General features: G+C 45.6%; 1 protein-coding gene across 3 annotated transcripts in view; it reads right to left on the reverse strand.

The window, feature by feature from the left end:
* Window positions 1-343: 343 nt before the first annotated feature.
* Window positions 344-22557, reverse strand: part of IL1RAP (interleukin 1 receptor accessory protein) — a 51694-nt gene continuing 29480 nt past the window's right edge. For 2 of the 3 annotated variants that reach the window (XM_036388992.2, XM_036388993.2), the window contains exons 5-11: window positions 20732-20897; window positions 19726-19797; window positions 18478-18607; window positions 17424-17572; window positions 13958-14107; window positions 12573-12716; window positions 344-2943 (exon numbers count right to left, since the gene is read on the reverse strand). In XM_036388992.2, coding sequence (XP_036244885.1) covers window positions 2225-2943; window positions 12573-12716; window positions 13958-14107; window positions 17424-17572; window positions 18478-18607; window positions 19726-19797; window positions 20732-20897 — 1530 coding nt within the window. In that variant the 3' untranslated portion in view covers window positions 344-2224. Of the gene's footprint in view, window positions 2944-5797; window positions 9925-12572; window positions 12717-13957; window positions 14108-17423; window positions 17573-18477; window positions 18608-19725; window positions 19798-20731; window positions 20898-22557 lie in introns of those variants that run through there. The other variant, XM_036388994.2, reaches the window with a different exon arrangement.

The following is a 22557-nucleotide window of genomic DNA, read 5'->3' on the forward strand; positions in this document are numbered from 1 at the left end:
GAAATTCACCATGTCTCAGTATTTGTTATGAGAGCAAACAAGACCCTGGATCCATTTGATAGGTTAGAAAAGAAGTGGTAAAATTGCACTGGCTCTGTTGAAGCATCAGGAAAAGCAATGGTCATTACTAATTTGCTTTTGTTCTTTCATGAAGAGATGACAGTTTGCCCCAAAAGGCTGCATTTGGCCATTTTATGCATCTGTGAGGAGCTCCAGCTGTTGTTTCTTCTATCTTTGCATTGTTGTAGTCGACTGAGACAATACCACACTCAAATAAGGGCAAAGTCTGTAAATAAAAGCTGATTAAATGCCAACAAATAACAAATATGTTGACTCTGGAGGCTGATTGATTACAAATTATTTATATTTTGTAGCTGCACTTTTCCTCACTACCAGACTCACTGACAGTATCATCCATATTTAATTGTAAGCAACTGGAGTAAATGCATTTCATGGCATTTTGATTACGTCTTACAACACATCCTGCGCTGTGTCAGCTTGCTCTCCAAATATCTCATTCCTGCTTCTCCTCTGATCACTGAGAATAGCCACATACGGACAAAGCTTTTCTGAGCAATTTACAATGTTTCTGATGGAAATTAGAGAGAAATCCACACCTGGAAACATCTCCTGAGACTGAATTTTAAACTCCTATGAGTTGGAAGGTCTGTTGCCCTTATTTTATTTAGATTGACTGAGCACCAGGTTTTTTGGTTTCTATTTCTCAGTCTGTTGCAGGAGGCTGTTAGGATTCAGCTCACAGAGGCTTCTAACAGGAGAGCTGTCAGCTGTGCTTGATCTCAGAAGGAAAGGATCAAAAAAGTCAGGGCAATACTGAGGGAGAGGGTCTGCTGAGAGAAGGAAAGTGATATATGAATTATAACTGGATTTCAGGACTATAAAAATGGGTGAGACATGGCCCTGTCCTTCCTCACAGCTCCAGCAAGTTCACCTGAGGCCATCAGATAAAGGTTCTGAGGCCACCAGACCCTGTACCCCAAGGGCTCAGATCATATTTTCAAGGCAGAAGAAAAATAATTACTTGTCAATCTGATACACAATTACTGGACTGACTAGAGTGGTGAAGGAGACCTTTATTGGTCTCAGGGAAAGGAAACAAATGTAGTATATTAGCAGATCTGTCATGCCAAAGCATCAGCTGAAGGCAAGCAACTGGCTGACAGGATTAGCACCCTTCCTTGGTGAGGAGAGAAGTCCTTACACAATGTGGAATGAGGCAAATGAAGTTTTCAGTGCAGGAGAAGAATGGGAAACACTGCTGACAGCCAGCTCAACAGACTGATGAAACAGCAGCCCCAGGGAGACTGTTCAAAGGTTCTTTTGGTTATTTAATGAAGTGTGGTTGAGTTTTGACCCCTCAGATTCAGCGCTGGAGGTTTTCTGTGAGCATTTGAGGTCTTGCTCCTATCCCTGGGCTCATTGGCTACTCACAGAATTTTTTTAGTCATATTCCCTGTAATGGTTTTCTTTCCTGCTGTGTGGAAGGCCTCTCAACTGACAGAACAAATTCCTCATATGGTGAAGCAGAGATAGGGAGCAAGCCCAGGAGCCCACTGCAACCTCAGGGAACAGGAGAGGACCTCAGCCAGCTTGGGCAAACCACATCTCCAGTCACCACCTGGTGAACTTAGAGCATTTACCAGTTCCTATGGAACTTTTCACAACAGCAGGTTAAAGAAATCAATTTTATTTAGAGAGAAAGGGCTTGTCTTGAAACTGTTGAGCAGGTTCTTTTAGACCACAGTGGATAACTGCAGTGGCAGGGGCTCCCATTACCCTCATTAGCAAAGTTTTAGCCTTTGCAAAATGCAGGCCTGCTTCCCTTTCCCAGGGGTTACTGCCAGCAGGATGGTTCTCCCTGCTCCCTCCCTCCCAGGCTCCAGCTGGGGCCCTGCCCTCCTGCTCCCGACCCCAGCAGCAGCCCTACTGCAAACACGGCCACGCCAGAGAAACCCACTTTCAGCTCCACTTTGTAATTTAAATTCAGGAGAAGCAGCCGGGCAGGAAGGCCCCAGCCACTGCTCTGTGCATGGCTGCAGGTCCCTGGCCCAGGTCACCAGCAGTGGCACTGCTGCAGTCCTCCATGCAGGCATGGCACTGACACTCAGTGGCACCGTGCCAGCCTGTGCCACGGTAAAAATATCCTGAGGCCGCAGTGAGTTCCTTTCAGTGGGCCAGCACCAGCAGTGCTTCGGCCTGTGGGTTAGAGCACGTAGAAGTCGTTGTTGTTTGACAGGTCACTGTAATGGCAGAGGGCGAGAGCGGGGCCCTGTGCCGGCGGGGGCTCGGCTCGGCCCCTGCCCTGAGGGCCCTGTGCCGGGGCCCTGCCCGAGCCCGGGTTGCAGAGCTGACTGTCCCACCTGGGCTCAGCCACGGCCTGCTGCTTGTGTCTGCTGCTGCCATTGCAGGAGGTCCCGCAGCACCGGCACGTCAGGAAGTGCTTGGCTCGCTGCTTGGCCTTGGACTCGGAGGCCGAGGCCGTCCCTCCGCGGGTCAGAGTCACAGGAGTGGCACCCCGGGGCTCGGGCTGCCCTTTCAACCGGCTCCGTCTCCTCTGCACGGGGTCCAGGCTGATGTCGGACTGGGAGGAGCAGCTCTCGTTCCAGCCGGCGCTGGCGCTCAGGCTGCGCAGCGGCAGGGCCAGCCGCAGCGCCTTCCAGAACTGCGAGCCCGAGCGCTTGGACTTCTCCCCCTTCCAGGTGACGAAGGAGACGGATTCCTTCAGCTGGAGGATGCTGGGGTGGGTGCACTGCAGCGGCCTGTACTCCACCACGATGAGCTTGGTGGCTATGGCGTTCTGGCACATGATGCCCAGCTTGAACTCCAGAAGGCTGATGCTCTTCTCTGTCAGGTAGTCAGGGCTCAGGACCACGATCATCCTGCGGCTCCTCTGGATGAAGTCGAACACTGCTTCAGTGGTATCTAAGAGTACAAGGGCAGAGGAATTGGGGTGCACAAAAAGGAGAAGGGAGTGGGGAGAGAAAAGCTGAGGAAGCTGTTTGGTGGCATACCTGCACAGATTCCTCTTCCCACAGAGGGAAACCTGGCACAAGCTCTGTGACTTTCAACTTGCCCACCCTCCTGCTGGCAGCCTTTTTGCTGTGCAGTGGTTTTTTGAGAAGGCTGAGGCAGTAAATGAGAAGCCAGGATATGCCATGATTGTACTCTGACTTCTGCACAGCATCAGTCACGCCGAGAGAAGTGCAGGCATTTGATAAAGGGTGGGTCTTGTTTGGGAACCACCTGCCCACAGCTTGAGCAATTCTTTGCAATCAGGGTTTAAAGCAATCATGTCATCCTGCCCCAGCTCAAACTGCAGGGGCTGACCCACCTCGCCCCTGTCATGCTCTTTAACCTTTAAGAAGAAACCTCCAAATTTAGAAAGCAAAAATGTCAGCCTTAAACCCCCTCCACCAGTTCCCCTAAGCATGATGGGGGGGGTGGAAATACTGTCCTTCAAAGCATTTCTTGGGATTAATTGCAAGTTGTAAAGCTCAGGAAGAAGCTTAGCTGAAATGGTGCCAGGCAAGAGCAACATCTCTTTTATTACCAATTTTGAAAAGCAGCAAACCTGAAGGATGTCCTTGGACTTCTACCTGTGGCTTGGGACACAGACAGTATATTGAAAGTGTAGTGGCTAAAGGGTGAGCAGTGGAAAGGATGGGAACTATATGGCTGTGGCGCTCAGCAATTTAACAAAAGCTGAGTAATAAAACAGTAAAAAAATTTTAAAACCCATACACTCACTAAGTGCTGGTGCCTGAGATGAGAGGGGACCCAAGGACAAATTGGGTTCAAGCAAGATAAGGATCATTAGAGTAACAGCTCTTGCACATTCATAGAGAAAAATCTGCCTCTAGGAGTGTCTTTCAAAGAGCTGTTCTGGGAAGAGGAGCTACCTCCTGCTTTCCCTTCCATTTCACACTGCTAAAGCCTTCATTCCTCAGGCTGGAGACTCTCCGCTCTCCCTGACAGTGGAACACTGCTCCTTTATATGAATAAAAGTACTGTTCCTTCCCTGCAATGGCAATGCCTCTTGATTCTCCCAGCACTTGGCTGTCTCTTATCTCACAGCAGAAGGTGCACTGTGTTGCATCTGAATGCACCTTATTTTAATATGGTACAGAGCAGTACTTTTCAAAGAAGTATGATTAGCTGTAAAATTCATTGTCACTAGATTATTTGGAGACCCAGATAGGAAAAATGATCATCCAGTAAAATGCTAATGGAGAAAGTAGGGCATTGTTTGGTTAATAAAATACTAGAATTAAAATCAAATTATTTTGAGGGGGATTTTTTTCTTGTATAAAAAGGTTGGTGGGATTTTTATCCCCAACACACAGGACAACACTGATTCATTGAAACCAAAAGTAGATTACAGTCAGTTCTGTCAGAATTGTCACCACCATGACACATTTTTACCAACCTATTCAAAGGCATAAAGAATTGGCAGCAATCTCCTAAGTCCAGACCTCATTCAAACTTTTCTACAAGTGATTGAAATCTATTTTGAAAACAGCCAGGCTTCAACAGTTTGTGAAAGAGAAAGCTCTTTTGCTATTTGAAAGGTCTTTCTTTTTGAAACTGGAATCACAGAACCACAGCAAAATGTAAGCAGGAGCAGCCCCTAGAAGGTCTACCTGCTTGCTCAAAAAGCCCAGGTTCAATTAACATGAATGACTCTGATCCTGCTGAAATGAAATGTTTTGATTGAGGTGACAGTGCTGGTTTTCTTTTATCAATTTTGAATTTGCAATGCTTTTTAAGACTTTTGAGACTCATGTTTTTCGACAGACTTTTTTTTTCTGAGACTTTTTTTTTTTTGTAAGGAAGGTGTTCAAATTTCCAAAGATATATTTGATTTTGAGAAAGGGATGCATTTAGACTTGGCTGACCAGGATACCATGGGATGTTCAGTTTGCAATGTTTACCCAGCTCAGGAAAAATCCTGAGCAGACACTTCACAGTGTGCAGGTAGGATCTTCCCCCTCAACGAAACAGTACTGGATGGGACATGCAGCAGTAACACTGCAGGGGCTTGGGGACTCAATACTCTTGGTTATCTGCTCTTTACTAAAAAACCTTCCATCTTTACTAAATGTTTGCAAAAGGCACTGCGTAATTTCATTCGTTTACTTGTGTCTCCCCAGTGCACCCCAGAGATGTAACAGATTATAAGGATTATGGTCACAGATCCCATATCCATAAACCTCAAATCCATAGGTGGTCACAGGTACTCATTTTGCTAGTGGTCTGCACATGCTGGGCTGTCTCTCAACTTACCTGCAGGCAGGCAAACATGGAAAATGGGCAAGAAAGTGACTTGGATGAGAAAATATGAATCTCACTGAACCTAGAAACTGATGGGCAAAGTAGCCTGAGAGTGAGTTTGATTTCTGTGGTTTTGGCAGACTTCTAAAATTCTGATTTGATATTTAAAGCAGAGATTATGTTGCCTTCCCATCTTTCTGTCTTGTGATTGCCAAGTGAGCACTCTTCAGATCAGAGACTTTCTGTGTCCACTACCGTGGACTTCAGAGTGTATGTGTCCACTACTGTGAGATATCTGAATGCTGTGTGTCACTGTGTTTCTGCTTGGATGGACCTGGGAGCTCAGGTGCCTCTGCAGGCACAGCATGAAACAGCCAGGAAAATGTCCCATTCCAAGGAGGAGCCCCAAATGATCTTGATGCTTGGACTACACACAATCATCTTTCTTTAACAGCATTTTGCAGACGTAATGGGAAGATGGTACTTATGAGAAATGCACAAGGACTGAAATGCAAAAATGAAAATGTTTTATTGAAAAGCAAAATAAAATAATACTGACACTTCACAAACCAAATCACACAAAGGCAAAAACATACAGAAAAGGGAAAACTCTGGAACAGCTGTACAACATCAAACAGTACGGGAACAGAAGATATTTTTTCCAATTTGTGCCACGCTGTTTCCCAATGAAAAAACAATGAGGAACTTTGCATGAGCTGCATATTGATAAATGTTAGGTTAGAGCACAGAAACTCAAATGAATCAACTGATTCAGACGGATGCTGTGACAGAATCCCACAATGGAAGCTGCACGTGGCATAGAATGAAATGACAGGCGTATCTGAGGCACTTGCACATCTACTTTACAGATGGGACTGGGCTTTACCCTTGGCCTGAAATACCCCAGCAAAGCCAGTGGTAAAGCTCCTGGTGAGTGGAACCTGCTTCTGGACTGTTCCTTCCACACTGCTCCCTCTGACCTCTCAGGCCCCTTCCAAACCATCGCACCTTTCGCCTTGTGGCTGCTCTGCTGATGTCTCTCAGTAACCCTGTTCTGGGGTTGCAATGACACCAAAGGCCACTGCAGTGTATGCCTGAAAAGTCCAGGCCTATTAATTATTTGGACAACTCTTCCAATAAAATCAGCAAAATACATGAGGTGGATTTAACTTCCTAAAATAATCAGACTTACTAAAACATCAGCGTAAAACCTCTTGGTAACTTGGGTAAATTGAGATGTGATGTAGTGAGGTCTGGGATGTCAATTCAATTCAATTTACAAGTATTTGGGAGTCAATCTTTTAAAAATCATATGGGAACCTAACACAGCTCTGCTTTGGCTTCAGGGCCTTCCCTCTGCCTGCAGATTTGGCAGCTGATTACAGAGATGCTTAAAACACAAACAAAAAGGTGAAGCTGGGCACAGTGACAGGGTTGCAATGGGTTCACAAAGCCGAGCACGGGTTTGGGTGCTATCTCTTATAAATGAGTTTTCTGGAGTGTGGGAAGCAGCTCTGTCCCTCCACAGACAGCTACAGTAGAAAAGCTCATAACAAAACTTTTAAGCACCTCTGAGCAGATGAGGAGCTCCACCGCCTCCAGTGAAGCTGACTGCAATTTTACCTGCTTAAATCAAAGCTTACTTGTGGTGGGAAAGATGAAGAGGACGGTAAGAAAGAAGCCCTATTTGTTACACATCTGTACAGTGTCCTGGTTCCGGCCAGGACAGGGTTAGTTTTTGCAGTAGTCAGGAGGGGGCATGTCCAGGACACTGAAGTTATTCTACACCACCTTGCATTTGCAATGGGTGGAGGGAAAGGGGTCTCTTGGAGAGCAAGGGTCCCAGCACAGCGCAGCTGGGCCAGTGAAGGCAGCAGAAGGAATGGTTGGATATGGTAAATTATCAGGGGGTTTGTCCATGGGAATTATTCATTTCTTGTACCCTCTATCACCAATATTGTTGTTGTTAATGTTCATTCTCTTATCTCATTATTGTTTCCAGTAAATTTTTCTTATCTCACAGCAGGATCTTTACCTTTTGTGCCTCCAATTCTTCTCTCCCTCCCTCTGCAGAAGAAGGGAGAAGGGGAAAATGAGGGGCACATGGTTTCAGGGGGAGCCCTGAATTGTAGGGTACCATTCCTAAACATGACATACAGTACCTGACTAAGGGCATGGGGGCTGTAGCTCCCTGCAGCCCTGGAATAACATTATTACTCATAAAATGCTAAGGGCAAAAGGCTTTCCTGACACCATTCAGTCCCACACCCTTAAGGCTGGGCTTTTTACTGGGATGCCCTCAAAGCTCCCAGCTCAGCTGGGTGAATAGTGCATAGACTCCTAATTGTAGTGCTTTTATAGTGCCATTATAAATGCTTATGCCTCACCCACTGGACATCAAGAGAATAAAGGCATGAGTCAAAGGTGACTCAGGAGCAACCATCACCAATAAAAATAAGTATACACTTGGTGTGTGTAATACTGAACTCCACAATTAAGTGGGCAGGTCCTTGCACTAAGAGCTGCAGGAGTATGGAGACACCCCCAGAGCCTGAAGTTTTATTTGAAAACATTGTGAACCATAGCACCAGTCAATGCCAGGGCCCCACTGTGCTTTGGTTTGTCCTACAAGAGAGATTAAACTCCCCTCCTCAGCATGAACTGCGTGATGGGGTTTAACTCACCAAGGACACCTACACAGCGGGTTTTTGTGCTTGTTTTGTGCAAATGTTGCAGAAGCTGAGATACACTCTCTGTTCTGCAGCTTTGGGCTGGAATGAAGATGGGGAGAGACTTGCTTTGTAAAGCCAAAGCTAGTTTAAACCTAAACCCTGAATTAGAGGTGGTGATGTTGTTCAAAAGCAGGCATTGAAGAGAGTCTTTATAAAATCAAAGAATAATTTGGGTTGGGAAGAACCTTCAAAGGCCACCCTCCCTGCAATAAGCAGGGACATATTCAACTGGATCAGATTGCTCACAACCTAGTCCAACCTGGCCTTGAATGGTTCCAGGGATGGGGTATCCACCTCCCTTGGCAACTTGTGCCAGTGTTCTACCACCCTCATTGTAAAAGATATCCTCCTTAAATGTAGTCTGAATCTACTCTCTTTTAGTTTAAAACCATTACCTCTTGTCCATAAAGGGGTAATTGCAAAAGGCCCTACTAAAAAGTCTGTCCCCACTTTTCTTATAAGCTCCTTTAAGCACTGGCCATAAAAAGGTCTCCCAGGAGCCTTCTCCAGGGAGAAAATCCCCAACTTTCTCATCCTGTCCTCACAGTCTTATCTACACAGACAGAACTAGTAGTTTTTAGGAAGTTCAAGTAAGTTTCTGGGGTGTCCTTCTGAGTTGGACTTATATCCATATTATTCCCAAGACCTTGGAAGCACCTTGCATGATGCTTTCCCCCAGCTAGTGGCACAGAGAGTAGGCAGGTTCAGTAGTACATTGGGGTTCCTTGTAGTGCTTGTGAAGTCCCTGAGTTTAATCTACAAATAAACATCTCTCACATGCTCCACAGCCTGTACTCATGAGAGATTTCCCTGGATTACAAGCAGCTCTGAAGGATCTGGGGCACTTGTGAGACTGCAGAGTCCCAGAGATTGGGACACTTGTTCCTAGATGTGCTACAACACAAATAGCACCCAGTAGAGTTGTGGGGTTTTTTTAATGCTTCTGTAACAGCCATTTCCCATTGCCAAACTACCTGGATGCATCTGCTTCAAAGGAAATTTGGGGAACAGAGATGAGGAGCTTCAAAATTCCACACTCCCCACAGTGCAGCCAGGAGTCTGTGATCCCACAAGCGATTGGGACTACAGACCTGGCACAGGCAGGAAAGGCTCTGCACTGGAGCCAGGTTGCAAATTGTTCCTCAGCCTCCGCAACAGGGACTGAGGACCAGAAAGGAGTGAAGTTACTTAGGACTGGAAAGAAGCTCTGTCCTAGATGCTAATGAAGGTCCCATAGCAACTGGATCTAGGAGTACTGGCCCTGCTATCACAAGGTGCTGGATGCATCCACCTAGATAGCAAATTTAAACCTTAAGCCCAGGGCTTGTGTGCTTGATAATAAGGACATACATTTGCAGAAAGCAGGTGTTTGTAACTTCATCTCTAATGACAGAGCAATATCAAAGCTGCAGGGAAAACATAACTATCCTCTGAAATGCTTGGGACATGGTCCTTCATGGAAAAAACCCTGAGCTCCTCCCCACTCCCTGGCCTAACTTGGGGATTTTTGAGATGTGTTTTGGTTTGTTTTCTGATTGTGCCAAACATTTTTCAGGGATATGCATCAACCCATCAAGGCTTAAACTCCTGCTAATCTTTTTCACTGGCATTTCCACCTGCAGCTGCTTCCAGAACCTGCCCTTTGGGAACTTGGATTTCTCTCCTTTCCATTTAATGACATTCAAGGCTGCCTTGGCCTGCTTCAGCTCCTTCACTTTGCTCTTCTTGATGGCTTTGTACTGCACTAGAATGACTTTGATGTTGCCCTTGGAGGCCATATTCTCTAGGCCAGCCTTGAGCTCCAGCAGGGCCTGTGTCCCCTGCAAGACGTAGTTGGGGCTCAGGACAACAAGCAGACGTCGACTTTTCTGGATGAAGCTCAGGGTTTCATCTGTGACAACTGGGAGAAAGAAACATTGAGGTGGTTAGTGATGCCCAAGAACATGCTGCTGAGCTGCTGCTGTGACAGCAGGTGACTCTTGAAGGGGACAATAAATCCCTTGGAGGCTCTCTCTAGACTACACTGGTGCTTCCCAACCCTGTTAGTGACTCCAGGTGGGACCTCCTACACCAGGGCTGGTTCCCAGTACCCCATACAGTGGCATATTCTCCATCACTCCAGACTACCTATGGATGCCTGTCCTCCTCCCCATGCTACACAGAGATAACCAAGAGAGCTACACCTAAAAGTCACTGTACTACACATCAGTGACACCACCCAGTGCTGTGAGGATGCCTTGTGGCCAAGAGAGCTGCTGATCTCAGGCTGAGATTTAGCTTCCTTCTAATGAGAGGGGGAAAAGAGGCTCTCTGGAGCAAAGCAGGAAAACTGCCAGTTGCATAACACATGAACTCAAAGGAAAGACTCACCCTGAAGAGGCTTCAGGAAGTCTGAATGTCTATGCTTACATCCTCATCTGGCAGAAGTCCAGAATGACTCTGGATACTCCCCTCACTCCTCTTGCCTTAGTTTCCCCACACAAAGTAAGTATTCACACCGTCCCCAAGTGTCCTCATGGGATAATTTGCTTTGGTAGTGCTACCACCCTAACTCCCGTTACTCATCCATCTGTTCCTGCTGCCGTCATCTATGAAAGCAGATTAGAGCATTTTTAGAACTGACTCTGAGGACTTTCAGTGAAGTGTCCCAAAAATGACATCCTTTGAGCTAGAGAAATGTCATGGTAACTGTGGATCCTCTTTAATTTTCTAACATCTGCAGGTAGACTGTCCTTGGCCATCGTCTATAATTAATGTGAAAATCCCTTGTAAGTGTGAATCCGGGTGCTTGTACTCTCTGCTGCAGGATCTCCCACACTTCCTTGATAAGGGAACACTCTTGACTGGTCAGAAATTACAATGGAGAGTAAAATAATGCTGACAGACAGCTTCATTTAGCTGTCAAGCACATTTGATTAGTTCCTGTCAGCTAACTCACAGGATAATCCATCTCCCACTGTTTCTTCATCAAGGACAACATAACTCTCTACCCATGACACAGATGCACGCTCTGGAGGCGTGACACCAGCTGCCAAAAGCTATTTCCTGGCCCCTGTGCTTTCCTGAGAAGGAGATTAGTCAAATCCTGGCTAAGAAGCTCCGGGGAAGCCCCAGCAGCATCGCGGACGGCAGTGCGGTGACAAACCACTCCGGCAGCACTCTGCAGGGCTGGCACTGCCTTGGGGCTGGCAGGGACTGAGGGGGGCACAGATGGAAACCTTCGGGGGTAAGGTGAGGGACACAGAGCCCAGGAGAGCAGTGCTGGGAGGAAAATGACACCCTCTAAAGTGAACAGGGCAAGAAGCAGCAGAGGGAACAGGAGGGAGATGGACATCTGGTGAAAATGGCTCAGAGCAAACCTGTCCTGAGCCTGACACTGGCATCAAGGAAATTGAGCCTGGAGGGTGCCCTGCCACATCATTCAGGCTGTCTTCAAGGGGGAACAGCACCAGGATTGCAGCTGTCTCACTGAGACACATATTTATTTACTCTCAAACTTTAAGGTGCTCCTAGATCCTGGCAACAATCTAGAAAGGAAAGATAACAGAACCCAGACTGATTCTGCTCCCTTTGTCAGGTAGGTGGGCTGAGAATCCAGCAGTCCACCCATTCCTACTCAAAAGGGACACCCCAATGGACTTTCCCAGCACAGATTTTGTGAGCAAAAAAAAAAGGATTTTGGGGTCCTGAGCCAAAGCCCATGAATTCAAAGCAGGGTGGCTGCACTGGCAGAAATTCAGACTTTGAACTTTTAATAGGCATCAGGATCATACAACCAACTCAGCCTCCAAAAAACTAAAAATCAAGAGTGTTGTCTAGATTTATGCCCTTGCTGTGGAACTTGAGTGAAAGTATGTGTATCTAGATAGCTTCACGAACTTCCATTCTTGGTGATTCCCTGCCTCCCTGAAGCAGACATTATGTCCAGAACCTTGTATGGTTTATCTCAAAACAGTAAAAAAGGACTACATCTTACTGAAGAGATGACTCTCACTATCAGCAATGAAGTCCTTTTGATAATAGCAGCTAAATTGTATGCCATATTACACACAAACTCCCTAATTAACGAGGATGAATGGGATGCACATTATCTTCTCACTGGAAGCTTTGGCACCTTCCACTCATTCCTGAAGTAGACACTCCTGGTTTTTACAAGGACTCTCCATTACCCTCTGTGAGCTGATCCAGTATAACACTTTCCCTGCCTCTTCTAGCTTTGACTTTATCCAATTTTTTAAGACAGCTCAGAAGGCTTGCATGAAGATCAGTTTTCTGGTTCCCCATGCTGACATTCCTGCACATCACTCCTGGAAAGAGCAACTGAAACAACCAACCACCATCCCCACAGCAGCCATTTTGGTGGCCTGGAGCATCTGCAACACTGTTGTGTGAAGCAAAAACATTAGAAGACACTAAAAAGAGTTCATTAACAGTGACAGGGAAAAAACCAAAACATAATCTGGATAGGCTCATTGGAATCCATGATCAATACCTCAAAGAGCAATACAGAGGACGTGCATGGAGCACAGCCCCCTGTGAGATACTCACTTCCCCCAGGGAGGCTGTCTCTGTCGAAGATACACAGCTTGTACCCGAACTCGTTCTCCAGGACTCCACGCAGCGTCAGCAGCACGAACTCCTCCTCCTCAGCGTTGCGCGCGTAGGACACGTACACGTCGTACTCCTTCCCATCTGGGCGTGCAAGCACAGGGGCACACAAAGAGCACAAGGGACACCTGTGATACTGCCCATGCTGGGCCTTGGACTTGCAACAGAAGCAGGCAGGAAGGCTCACTTGGAGCCCAGGCACTGCAGGTTAAGGCACGTAGTGTCAGAGACATATTTTATGAAAAATCCTTTCCTTAGGATCTTTTCTCCTGAGAAGCTGAGAAGCTTCAGCTTCTCCATGTTTTGCTGCTTTGGAATGTGATTTGGAGAATTGTTTACCCAGCATGTGAAATTGTTTTTACTTGATGGCCAATGACAGCCACCTGTGTCAAGGCTGTGAGGAGTCACAAGATTTTATTATCATCCCATTCCTTTCTATTCCTTTCAAGCCTTCTGATGAAATCCTTTCTTCTATTATTTTAGTATAGTTTTAATCTATCATTTTCTTTTAATATAATATATATAATAAAATAATAAATCAGCCTTCTGAAACACAGAGTCAGGATTCTCATCTCTTCCCTCGTCCTGGGACCCCTGCAAACACCACCACAACATAGATTCCCACAGACCAACCCGTTCTGTCCAGGCTCCTTTTGCCTTTTGACACCTCTGACTCTGCTCCCCCTCGCTGCTGTCTATCCACACGAGCAGTCCCACCAGACAGAGACTTGCACCCTGCCTACACCCTCTGAGAGCTGCCGTGCCCCGTGGCAGCTTCACACCACAAGCTGCAAGGGCTCAAACACCCTCCTCCTCCTCCAGAGGAGGAAATCTCACCTCAGAGTCCCTAGCAATGAACTCCCAGTAACACAGGGAAGAACTGAGGACAGAACGGTGTATTTCCACATCCATCCTTTTGGATGCCTTCCCATATTTGAAAGCAGATCACTCTGGATCAGATCATGAATCCTTTACAGAGAGTCACCAGGGAAACAAGGAACTTATTGAAACCTGATGATGTATCTTGACAATCTACAGATTGGATGATACAGCTGGATCAGCAGGGCAGGGCCCTGGGGAGCCTGGCATGTCCATGCTCCACCTCTGCAGAGAATACAGAGGACTTCTTTCTCCTTTTCCCTGAGCCAAAAGCCTGACTCCTCTTGCTCTAACGAGCAATGACCCACACAACTGCATGCAGATAGAGAAATTGAAGGTCAAAACGTTATTATGCTGTGAAGAGGTTTAAAAATAGCTTATAGGAAAACTCTATGAAAATAAAGGGCCTGCAGCAGGATAAATAAAAAAGCATTTTAACTCCTTACCTAGAATAGTTTCATCCGTTCCAAAATGAGCCCGATAGAAGAGGACCATTTCAAGCCAATACACGTGATAGATGACTATGAGCACCACAACGAGCAGGATGGTGGCCCCCAGGCCACAGGCCAGCTCCACAGTGTACTTGGGTGCTACAACTGAGTACAAAAATAGACAGAGGGTCAGGGTCAAAGAACAGGTTGGACCTTCAGCTGGGCAGGAACAAGCTTGTGTCATGTGCAGCCAAACACCACAGAGGAACAGCCAGGACCCAAGCTGCCCCTTCACAGTAAGGTGGCCAAGCCAAGGCTCTTCTGACAGAACACGTGATGGCTGGCCACCCTGGAGCCCCATTCTGGGTTATTAGATCTGGTTATGCTGGCAGAGCAAGTCCATAGCACAGGCTGGAATTCTGTCTCTGAGTGAGGCCCTGGTGACAGAATGACCTGTTGGAGGAAGAAACCTGCACAGGCCAAAGCCAGAACATGAACATGACCTTCTCAGCACTATCAGCAAACTCTTGGGGGAATACAACTGCTCTGACTTCTAAGAGATCCAGATAAAGCATCTGCAGCAAAATAAAGGCAATGGTTACCATTCTCCCTCCCTATCAAACAGACACAAGTCTCGTGGCATGTCCCAGACTGACACCTAGGATATAACTAGCCATGGCCTGACTCTTTTCTACCATGAAAGAAGAATCAGAGTTCCTTACAGAAAAGCTGAAATGCTTACAAACAAACAGGGTAACCTGTGGGCATCAAGCCAGAACATCACAGGCTCCCTCCAACTCATGCACTGTCACACCACTGCTGCCTCTTTGTACTAAGGACAGAAAATTTCTAACTGTATCCCTGGGCAACTTTGTTGGTGGCAGTTGATGTGCAAATTGGCAAACTGCACAATAACAGAATAACAGGGAGTGGAAACACCACCATATTCCAATATATAATAAGCTGCTAATAAAACTGAATTACAAAATTGAAAATGGAAGGAATTTATCGACCCTCATTAGGTGATGAGCAGCAGAAGTACATAAGAAGGAGAGGGAAATCATCCAGAAAAAGCAAGAAATGCTTTTTCTTGAAATGCTTTTTCTTCTTACATTATATGACCTAATGTAATGGAAGAGTTGGAGCCAACATACAGAGCCACTTGCTAAAAGCCAGGTGCTGAGGGGCTGGCTCTGGCATGCCTGATGCTCCTATGGGATGTGCAGTGGGATGGGCTGCACTGAGCTTAGCATAAGGCTGCTCTGCCAGCAGCAGCTAGGGATGGCTCCTGGACTTTGGTGTGGAATAGAGCAGGAGGAAGGAGTGGTGGGTAACCATGTCTGCTCAGAGCAAACCCAGTCAACTAACCAAGAACAGATGTGGGGAAGGAAAAGGGAGGATAGTACAGGTCAGTCCACTAGAAAATAGTATTTAGGCACTGATATTTAGAGAAAGAATCTGAATATTTCAGATTCACTTCTGCTACATGTACAAATATTATCACCCCAGAAGAATTATATATGGAGCATGAACTCACTGACAGATGGTTTCAGCCTTTCTCAGTTTTGTGTGTGGTCTATTGTTCCTCCCCAACAATCCAGAAAAGGTTTGTCTCAAAGGAATGAGACTAAAATAGAAGGAGGACAAGTACCAGGAAGAAAAGATCTTCCAGTAAAGACCTCCAAGAGCTTTTCCATGCTTATAATGCAGAGTAGAGGGAGGAAGGTGTCTGGTGTAAACTACACAAGCCATGGCAGCATTCCCTGTGGCAGAGGGGAGGTCTGGCTTAGAGTAAAAGCAAATGTTGAAGCTCTAGATGAGGCTGATAAGAAGGCAGAAAAATCCACCTTAATCAGGAAGCCTCACATAGCTTTTATTATTGAGAGGTGGGTCTGGGAAACAAGAACCAAATCTTTGATGAAAAAAAGACGTTGGAAAAACCCACACAGAACAGAGCTGAATCAGTCTATACCATCCATGCTGAGGTGGCTGTGCCTAGACTGCAGCATCATGACAGCAAGGAGTAAAACCACAGAGCTCCGTGGTGTGACTGTCTCTGAGCAATGCCAGCGAGTGCAAACTGTCTTCTGGAGGATGCCAGCTGCTAGCTGTTGTGTCATGCAAAACCCTCACACAACCAAATAACCTGAAATCATTTCAAGCAGCCTGTGCCCTCAGCTTCAGTTGTGGTATAGTGTCACTGTCGTATCTTCTGAAAAATCCCTTTGCCAGAATTTCTTCTCCTGGGAAGATGAGAAGCCTCAGAGAAAAAAACAATATTATCTCATTTGCTTCTCCCTGTTTTGCTGCTTGGGAATGTGGCTGGAGATCATTTACCAACAGGTGCATGTTGGATTGGTTTCATGTGAATGGTTTTTATTTAATGACCTGTCACCATCAACTGTGTCGGACTCTGAGAAGTCAGTCACAAGTTTTTATTATTCATTCTTGTTAAACTTTCTGTCTGTATCCTTTCTTTAGTATAGTTTTAGTATAGCATTCTTTAATATAATATCATAAAATAATAAATCAGCCTTCTGAGAACATGGAGTCAGATTCTCATCTCTCACCTTGTCCTGGAGACCTCACAAACTCAACAGTGCAGGGATGGGATAAGGACAAGAGATCTGTCCTTTCTCTACCCACAGACTTGCCCGTGGGGGAGTCCTTTGTTCCCTGCCTCTGAGATGTGATGCAGGATGCCAGCAGTGCCTACAGAACAGACTGTGTTGAGCAGAAAGGGCGGATGGAGCTCTTTGCTCCCTTACTGTTTTGCAGGGTGTCCTAGGGTGACGTTATGATGCTTGTATCCTCATTTGTGTGTGCTGTTTATGCTGGATATTATGTTCTGTGCCTTCAAGACTAGCTCTGAAGAGCGAGTTGTTGCTCTTCAGAGATGTTTTGTTTTGGTTTCTTATCAGCTGCTCCCCCACGGCTGGCAGGACACAGAGACAGGGCAGTACATAGTGCTGCTTTTGATTTTTGCTTTTGCTTTTCACTTTGCTCTCGCTCTTGCTTCTGTTTGCTCTTGCTTCTGCTCATTAGCTAGTTTAGCTAAACAGTCCAAATTTCTTCCTGGACTGTTTCTCCTTTCCTTTTTTTGGACCTACTTGAACCTGCTCCGGACTGGGACCTGGGAACACTGAGAATTTGCACCCTGTGGCTGCAGCAGCTGCCCCAGTGCCGGAGGGACTGATAACAGAGCAACCACCCACAAGAGAGACTTTCTGAATTTGTCATCTTTTTTCAGAGTGGTGTCATCTGGTATTGTTCATTGTGTGTGGTGGGGGGTGCTTTGCCTGTTAAATAAACAGGTTCTTTCCACTTCTCTCCGAGGAATTCTTCCCAAACCAATTGAGGGGAGAGGCCGTGTGGGTTTGCTTTCTGGATTCTCTCCCAAATTTGCCCTAAACCAGGACACAGGGCAAGGCTGAAGGCAGCAGCAGAGCCCCCCAGCACCCCAGCCCTGCAGGCTCTGTACCTTTCATGCGCACCACGGCCTGGCTGCGCTCCTCGCCCTTGGCGTTCCTGGCGTGGCAAGTGTAATTCCGCTTCAGCTCCTCCGCCGTGGCTTTTGCCACTGTTAGAGTCCTCACCAGAGTTTTGTCTTCAAAATCTCTGGTAATTTCACTGTAAGAGAAAAACTAGAGCATTACACACGTGAAAGTGCAGCAAGTTTTTAGTGACATATATTCCTTTCCCTGATATAACTTCTTTCTTTAAAAAGGCCAAAACACATAACTTGGTATTTATAAATCAATATACACTTCAGATTGCAATACAGCTGCAGCTATTCCTTTATCTGATTTTCCTTAATATTTATTTTACCATTCATAATTTTCTCATTGCAGCTGTGCCACATTGCCTTTTAGAGGAAATGAAGTTCTCGCCTATAAACAAGAAGATCTCATGAACTCAAGATTCACAGCTCACGTCACATTCCCTATGCAGTCCTGGATGAGTCACTTTGTCTCTCTCCGCCTGAACTGACCGTCTGCAAAATGAGGATACAGTATTTCCTTTTGCCTTTCTTTTTTCTACATTGGTTTTTGCAAATCAGCTGGGGCAGTGACTACCTTCCACTTGTAACTCAGCATCCAGCAAATGGGACTTTGATCCTCATTTGGGTTCTTCATGTGATTGAATCTCTATTCTTCCTAATCAATACTATGTATAATATTACATTTTTGTTTTCAGCCTCTGTTTTTCTGAAACCCTTTTATACCCTATGCTATTTGGGAACACTCCTCTAAATAGAATTGTCAGCCCCTGTTTTATAAGTCCCACAACAACAGCAGCTGTTTGCATCACTACCAGGACCTGAACAAATGATGAGGTTAACAAAGCTCCCTCAAATCTATCTGTAAGATGTGACACTGTCCAGGTCTGGAGGCCTCCTCCTTGGAGGTCCTGATGCTCATCACAGCAGAGGCTTCTGATTAGCAGGGAGACTACACACTCCATTAGGACTGTCACATGCCTGTACCCACACAGGCCCCAGGGGATTAGAAATGAAGGTTCACATTAGATGTTACCTTTGTGTGACTTTTATCTTGGGGTCCGTGATGTCATCTGTGTTTCTCCCATCTATGGTCCACCACACCTCAGTCCGGGAGTCCTTCAGGAATGTGAAGAAAACCTCACAGGGCAGGATAAGGTCATCACCTGCAAAGAAAGGAACATCATCTCCTAGGAGAAAAGGTACTGCAGTGCAGGAACAGCACCCCTCTCACTTTGGTGCTTTCCAAAATCCTACCAAACTAAGCTCTGTGTCCCTTCAGGAAAGAATGCGGCCACCATCCACTTTCTGACATAAACTGTAATAACAGCTCAACATCCCTGGACATGAGGATTTGTTACAGACAGGTAAATAGAAAAAGATATCCTGCCTTCTCAAATGTGTTACAAATTCCTTGACTGCATGAAGTAACCCACCCAAAGGGACATGCTCCATGCTAACCACTGGAAACCCAGGCAGTGCTAATCAATCCCACTGCACAGGGGACAGATGCCATAAAGTGAAAGCTCAAGCTACACAAAAGCATTTTGGCTTGGAAATACTTCTTCAGGAATTTGACTTCTGCTCAAGATAGGACTTGGGAGTGTGAATATCTTGGTGATCAGTAAGTGATTTTATCTTACAGAGGACTGTGGATGAAATCTGACCTTCTGAGCCAAAAGAGCTGTTCTTTAAAGTGAAGACTCTGGTGCTAATCATCATCGTTGCCACCACATTTATTACAGCAATGTAATGGGACACAATCCATTTGATATAGGGAATTGCTCCAAAAAGCTATTAGGCAAAACTGATGGTGTGGGGGAAGGGGTGAGGGAAAGGGTGGGGTGCCCCATTACCCAGGGATGAGAGATCAGCAGAGGAGAGCTGTCATTTATTAGGAAGTCATCAGCCAAAAAAAGGGGAGATGAGCAAGAATTGGCTAAAAGACTAAAGCCTCTCTAGGGGTGAATCAGGGAGGATGGGAGCAAACCACAGCCAGGGCCAGGGCTGAAACAAGGTCCTACAGGAATTCTCCTAAGCAGCTGAGTGCCCCCATTTCATCTGCTTCTGCAGCTGCAGTTCTGTATCATCATGCCTGAGTATCTTGCAAAAAATCAGCTTTTAAAGCTGTGCTCTCTATCAAAAACTAGCATCCCATACTGTCCACCAGGCAACCCATGGCAGCTCCAGTGCTCTGTGAGGGAAAGCACCAGGGATGCAGTGGAAGGGGAGAGCTTTGTGCCTGGCTGGGTCTCCCTGTCCCACTGTGAGTGTTGGACTTTACCTGCTTCCAGTTCGTACACAACTTTCTCATTTGGAGAGCTGAACTGTGGTGGCAAGGCCTTGTTTGGAGATCCTGCAGGAGACAACAGAGAGCCCCCATGGGGCCCCAGACTTCATAAAAATCTGGAATCCTTGCAGCCTCACTCCCGATGCTCTCGCACTGCACATTCCCCAGTCTAACCCGTGATGCATTCCTGCTCTGGAGTTCTGTGCGCACACAAATCTAATCCTAATCCACAAACTCAGGGTCAGGTCCAGATTTTAAGGTTCCCCCAAAGTTTAGGTAAGCTAGTTTGGGCCTCTCACATGAGAAGAGCTCCATAACCTTCTCATTTCCCACAAGGCATAACCTGCACCAGTTTCTTTTTACTGCTGCTTCTAAAAAACAAAATACAAACCTCATTTTGTGTCACAAATATCTATTTCAACCCTTAAAACAGCTGTTTCCATGGAACTCAGAATGTATCCTACAGCTCACTAGGTTTTTAATCTCTGCAATTCCCTGGCAGGTAGGCTGAGTCTCTGTGCCTGGGACGGATGTGTCCAAGCAGTGGGCACCTGGAGCTCTGCCTGGCTGATTAGCAGTCTCAACCCCAGGACAAATGGCTTTGAGATTCCAAGAAGATCAAGACAAGTTGGCTATGAAGTGACTGTCCACAAATAGTGATGAGCAAAGGGCACAGGAGACCATGAGCAGGAGTGCCAAGGTTATGCATTCACATGCCAGCAGAGGGTACCCCTGGCCATCTCATGGGCTGAACCTCACCGGCCTCGGGCTGGCCACTCTGTGTTTGGGGCATTTGACAAGGTGGTAGGAGAGACATCTACTGCAGTATGTTCTGGACAGTCGCACAAGTCTGACCCCAGCAAGAAAAAAACCATCAGGTCAGTTAGGTAACACAGATTGACTACAACCAAAAATTGTTCGTGCAACAAACTCTTCCAGCTGTTTTTACCACTTCTGCAATTACCCACATGCATTGTACACATTTTAAAGTCATTCTTACCCACCACCTTCATCTTTATGGTTCTGGTGAGATTATAAGTTCTTCCGTGGTCCTTGAATGTCACAATGCAAGTGTAATTCCCTTTATAGGCACTGCGGACAATGCCAATGACAAGCCTGGGCCCCTGGGGATATCGCTCATAGAAGCCATCCACCGAGTTGCAGTTCTGGAGTCAGGCAGAAAAATACTTGAGTTTGGGACTCAAAAGTGCAAATATTGGTTTAAATGCTTCTACAAAGATCTGATTTAAACTATTAATGTGACACTTGGGATCATGATGTAGGTCAGGCCTAAATACCATGAACTCTGAGCATGTTGGAGTAGAGACTGCTATGTTCACCTTGAAAATGAAGTGATGAAGCAGATCACCCTAGTAACTTTATCCCACTTTAAACACAGACAATTTTATAAAGGAAAGATCTCTGATCCAGAAGTACCTTGGCAATCAAAGTGAGCACCTCAGCAGAGTGAAGAACAAAGTAAAAAGTGATAAGAAGAAAATGATGACATATTCACAAATGGATACCAAGACTAAAGGACATGTACCCCATTGATGTCCATCTTTCAGGACTAATCAAGCTCTCCTGGCTGCCTTCAGCTGAGGATGAGGCCCCAGAATTTGCAAATAGCAAACGAGAATCTATAGTACATAAACCTTAATAACTCCTCTCTTTCTGTCAGGCAAGGAAGGAAAAGTGCCAAAATACCAAGCTGGAGATCCCTTTGCAGAAAGAGGTTATGCAGATAACATCTTGGTTGTCATAAAATCCAAAGATGTGCACATTTTCTAAGAGATTATTTTTGAATGGTACATTTCCAAATCTGATACATCCTAATGGGGTAGTTTAGGACAGGGGTCATATACCATTTTTAATGATTTTTATTAGGCATGGGATGACTTGCTGCCTGAAAAATTACTTCCAAGGGGCTTTTTGTTTCATTCTGCTAATTGATTGCTGAGATGTGAATTTCAATGAATGATACAAGTAAAGCATTTAAACTACTGGAGTGAAATGGCTCCTCTTGATACAAGAGGAAGTGTTTCCTGAAGGGTTTTAGAGGTGGGGTTTTCCTTTTGGGTCTTTTTAATTTCTTTTTTAAATCAGCACATACATTTGTTGACAATTTCCCTTATTATTAAATTCATTTATACAAAATCTTCTATCTAGAAATACAAAAGCACTTTATAGAATGTTATTGAAGAATTTATTCCCATAACTCTCATACTTTACATCCCCTGAGACTTCTTATTCTCTACTGACTAAAGGCATCCACCTAGAGAAAAAGAGTGAAATCAAATTTAAGCATATTGAGCAGTAATTCTGAAGGCAAGAGCCTGAGGATGGCTGGAGACAGTCTAATAATCAGAAAAGTATGGAGGGTGGAGTAGAGATGTATCAGTCTTCAGCAAAGAGGTTTGCCTGAATTGTGTCAAACAGGACACCCATTGTCTTGCACAGCCTGATGTACAGCTCCACCCCCTGACCTCAGAGGATTTTGGAAAGGATGCAATTTTATTTAACAGGTGAGGTTTTTTAAAAAGAGGGAACATGAATGACAGTTTCCTTTACAGGAAAGTGAGAGGCTCACACACAGCAGGTCAGGCACACTGCCCATAACTGAACTGAGCCACCTAATCCCTCTTAGGAGTACTTTTCACTTGTGCACACTGGTCAAAAAAGCTTCAGTGTTAGCTCTCAATTTCTTTCCAAGAGTAGTTTTACCCTTGAACCAAATGGAAGCAGAGCTCTTAAAATTAGTAAAGCTTCATTAACAGTATCATCACTGGGGAGACTCTGAAATGCAGTTCCATGACTGCCATGCCA

The sequence above is a fragment of the Molothrus ater genome, chromosome 10 (assembly GCF_012460135.2).
Source record: "Molothrus ater isolate BHLD 08-10-18 breed brown headed cowbird chromosome 10, BPBGC_Mater_1.1, whole genome shotgun sequence".
Lineage (NCBI taxonomy): Eukaryota > Metazoa > Chordata > Aves > Passeriformes > Icteridae > Molothrus > Molothrus ater.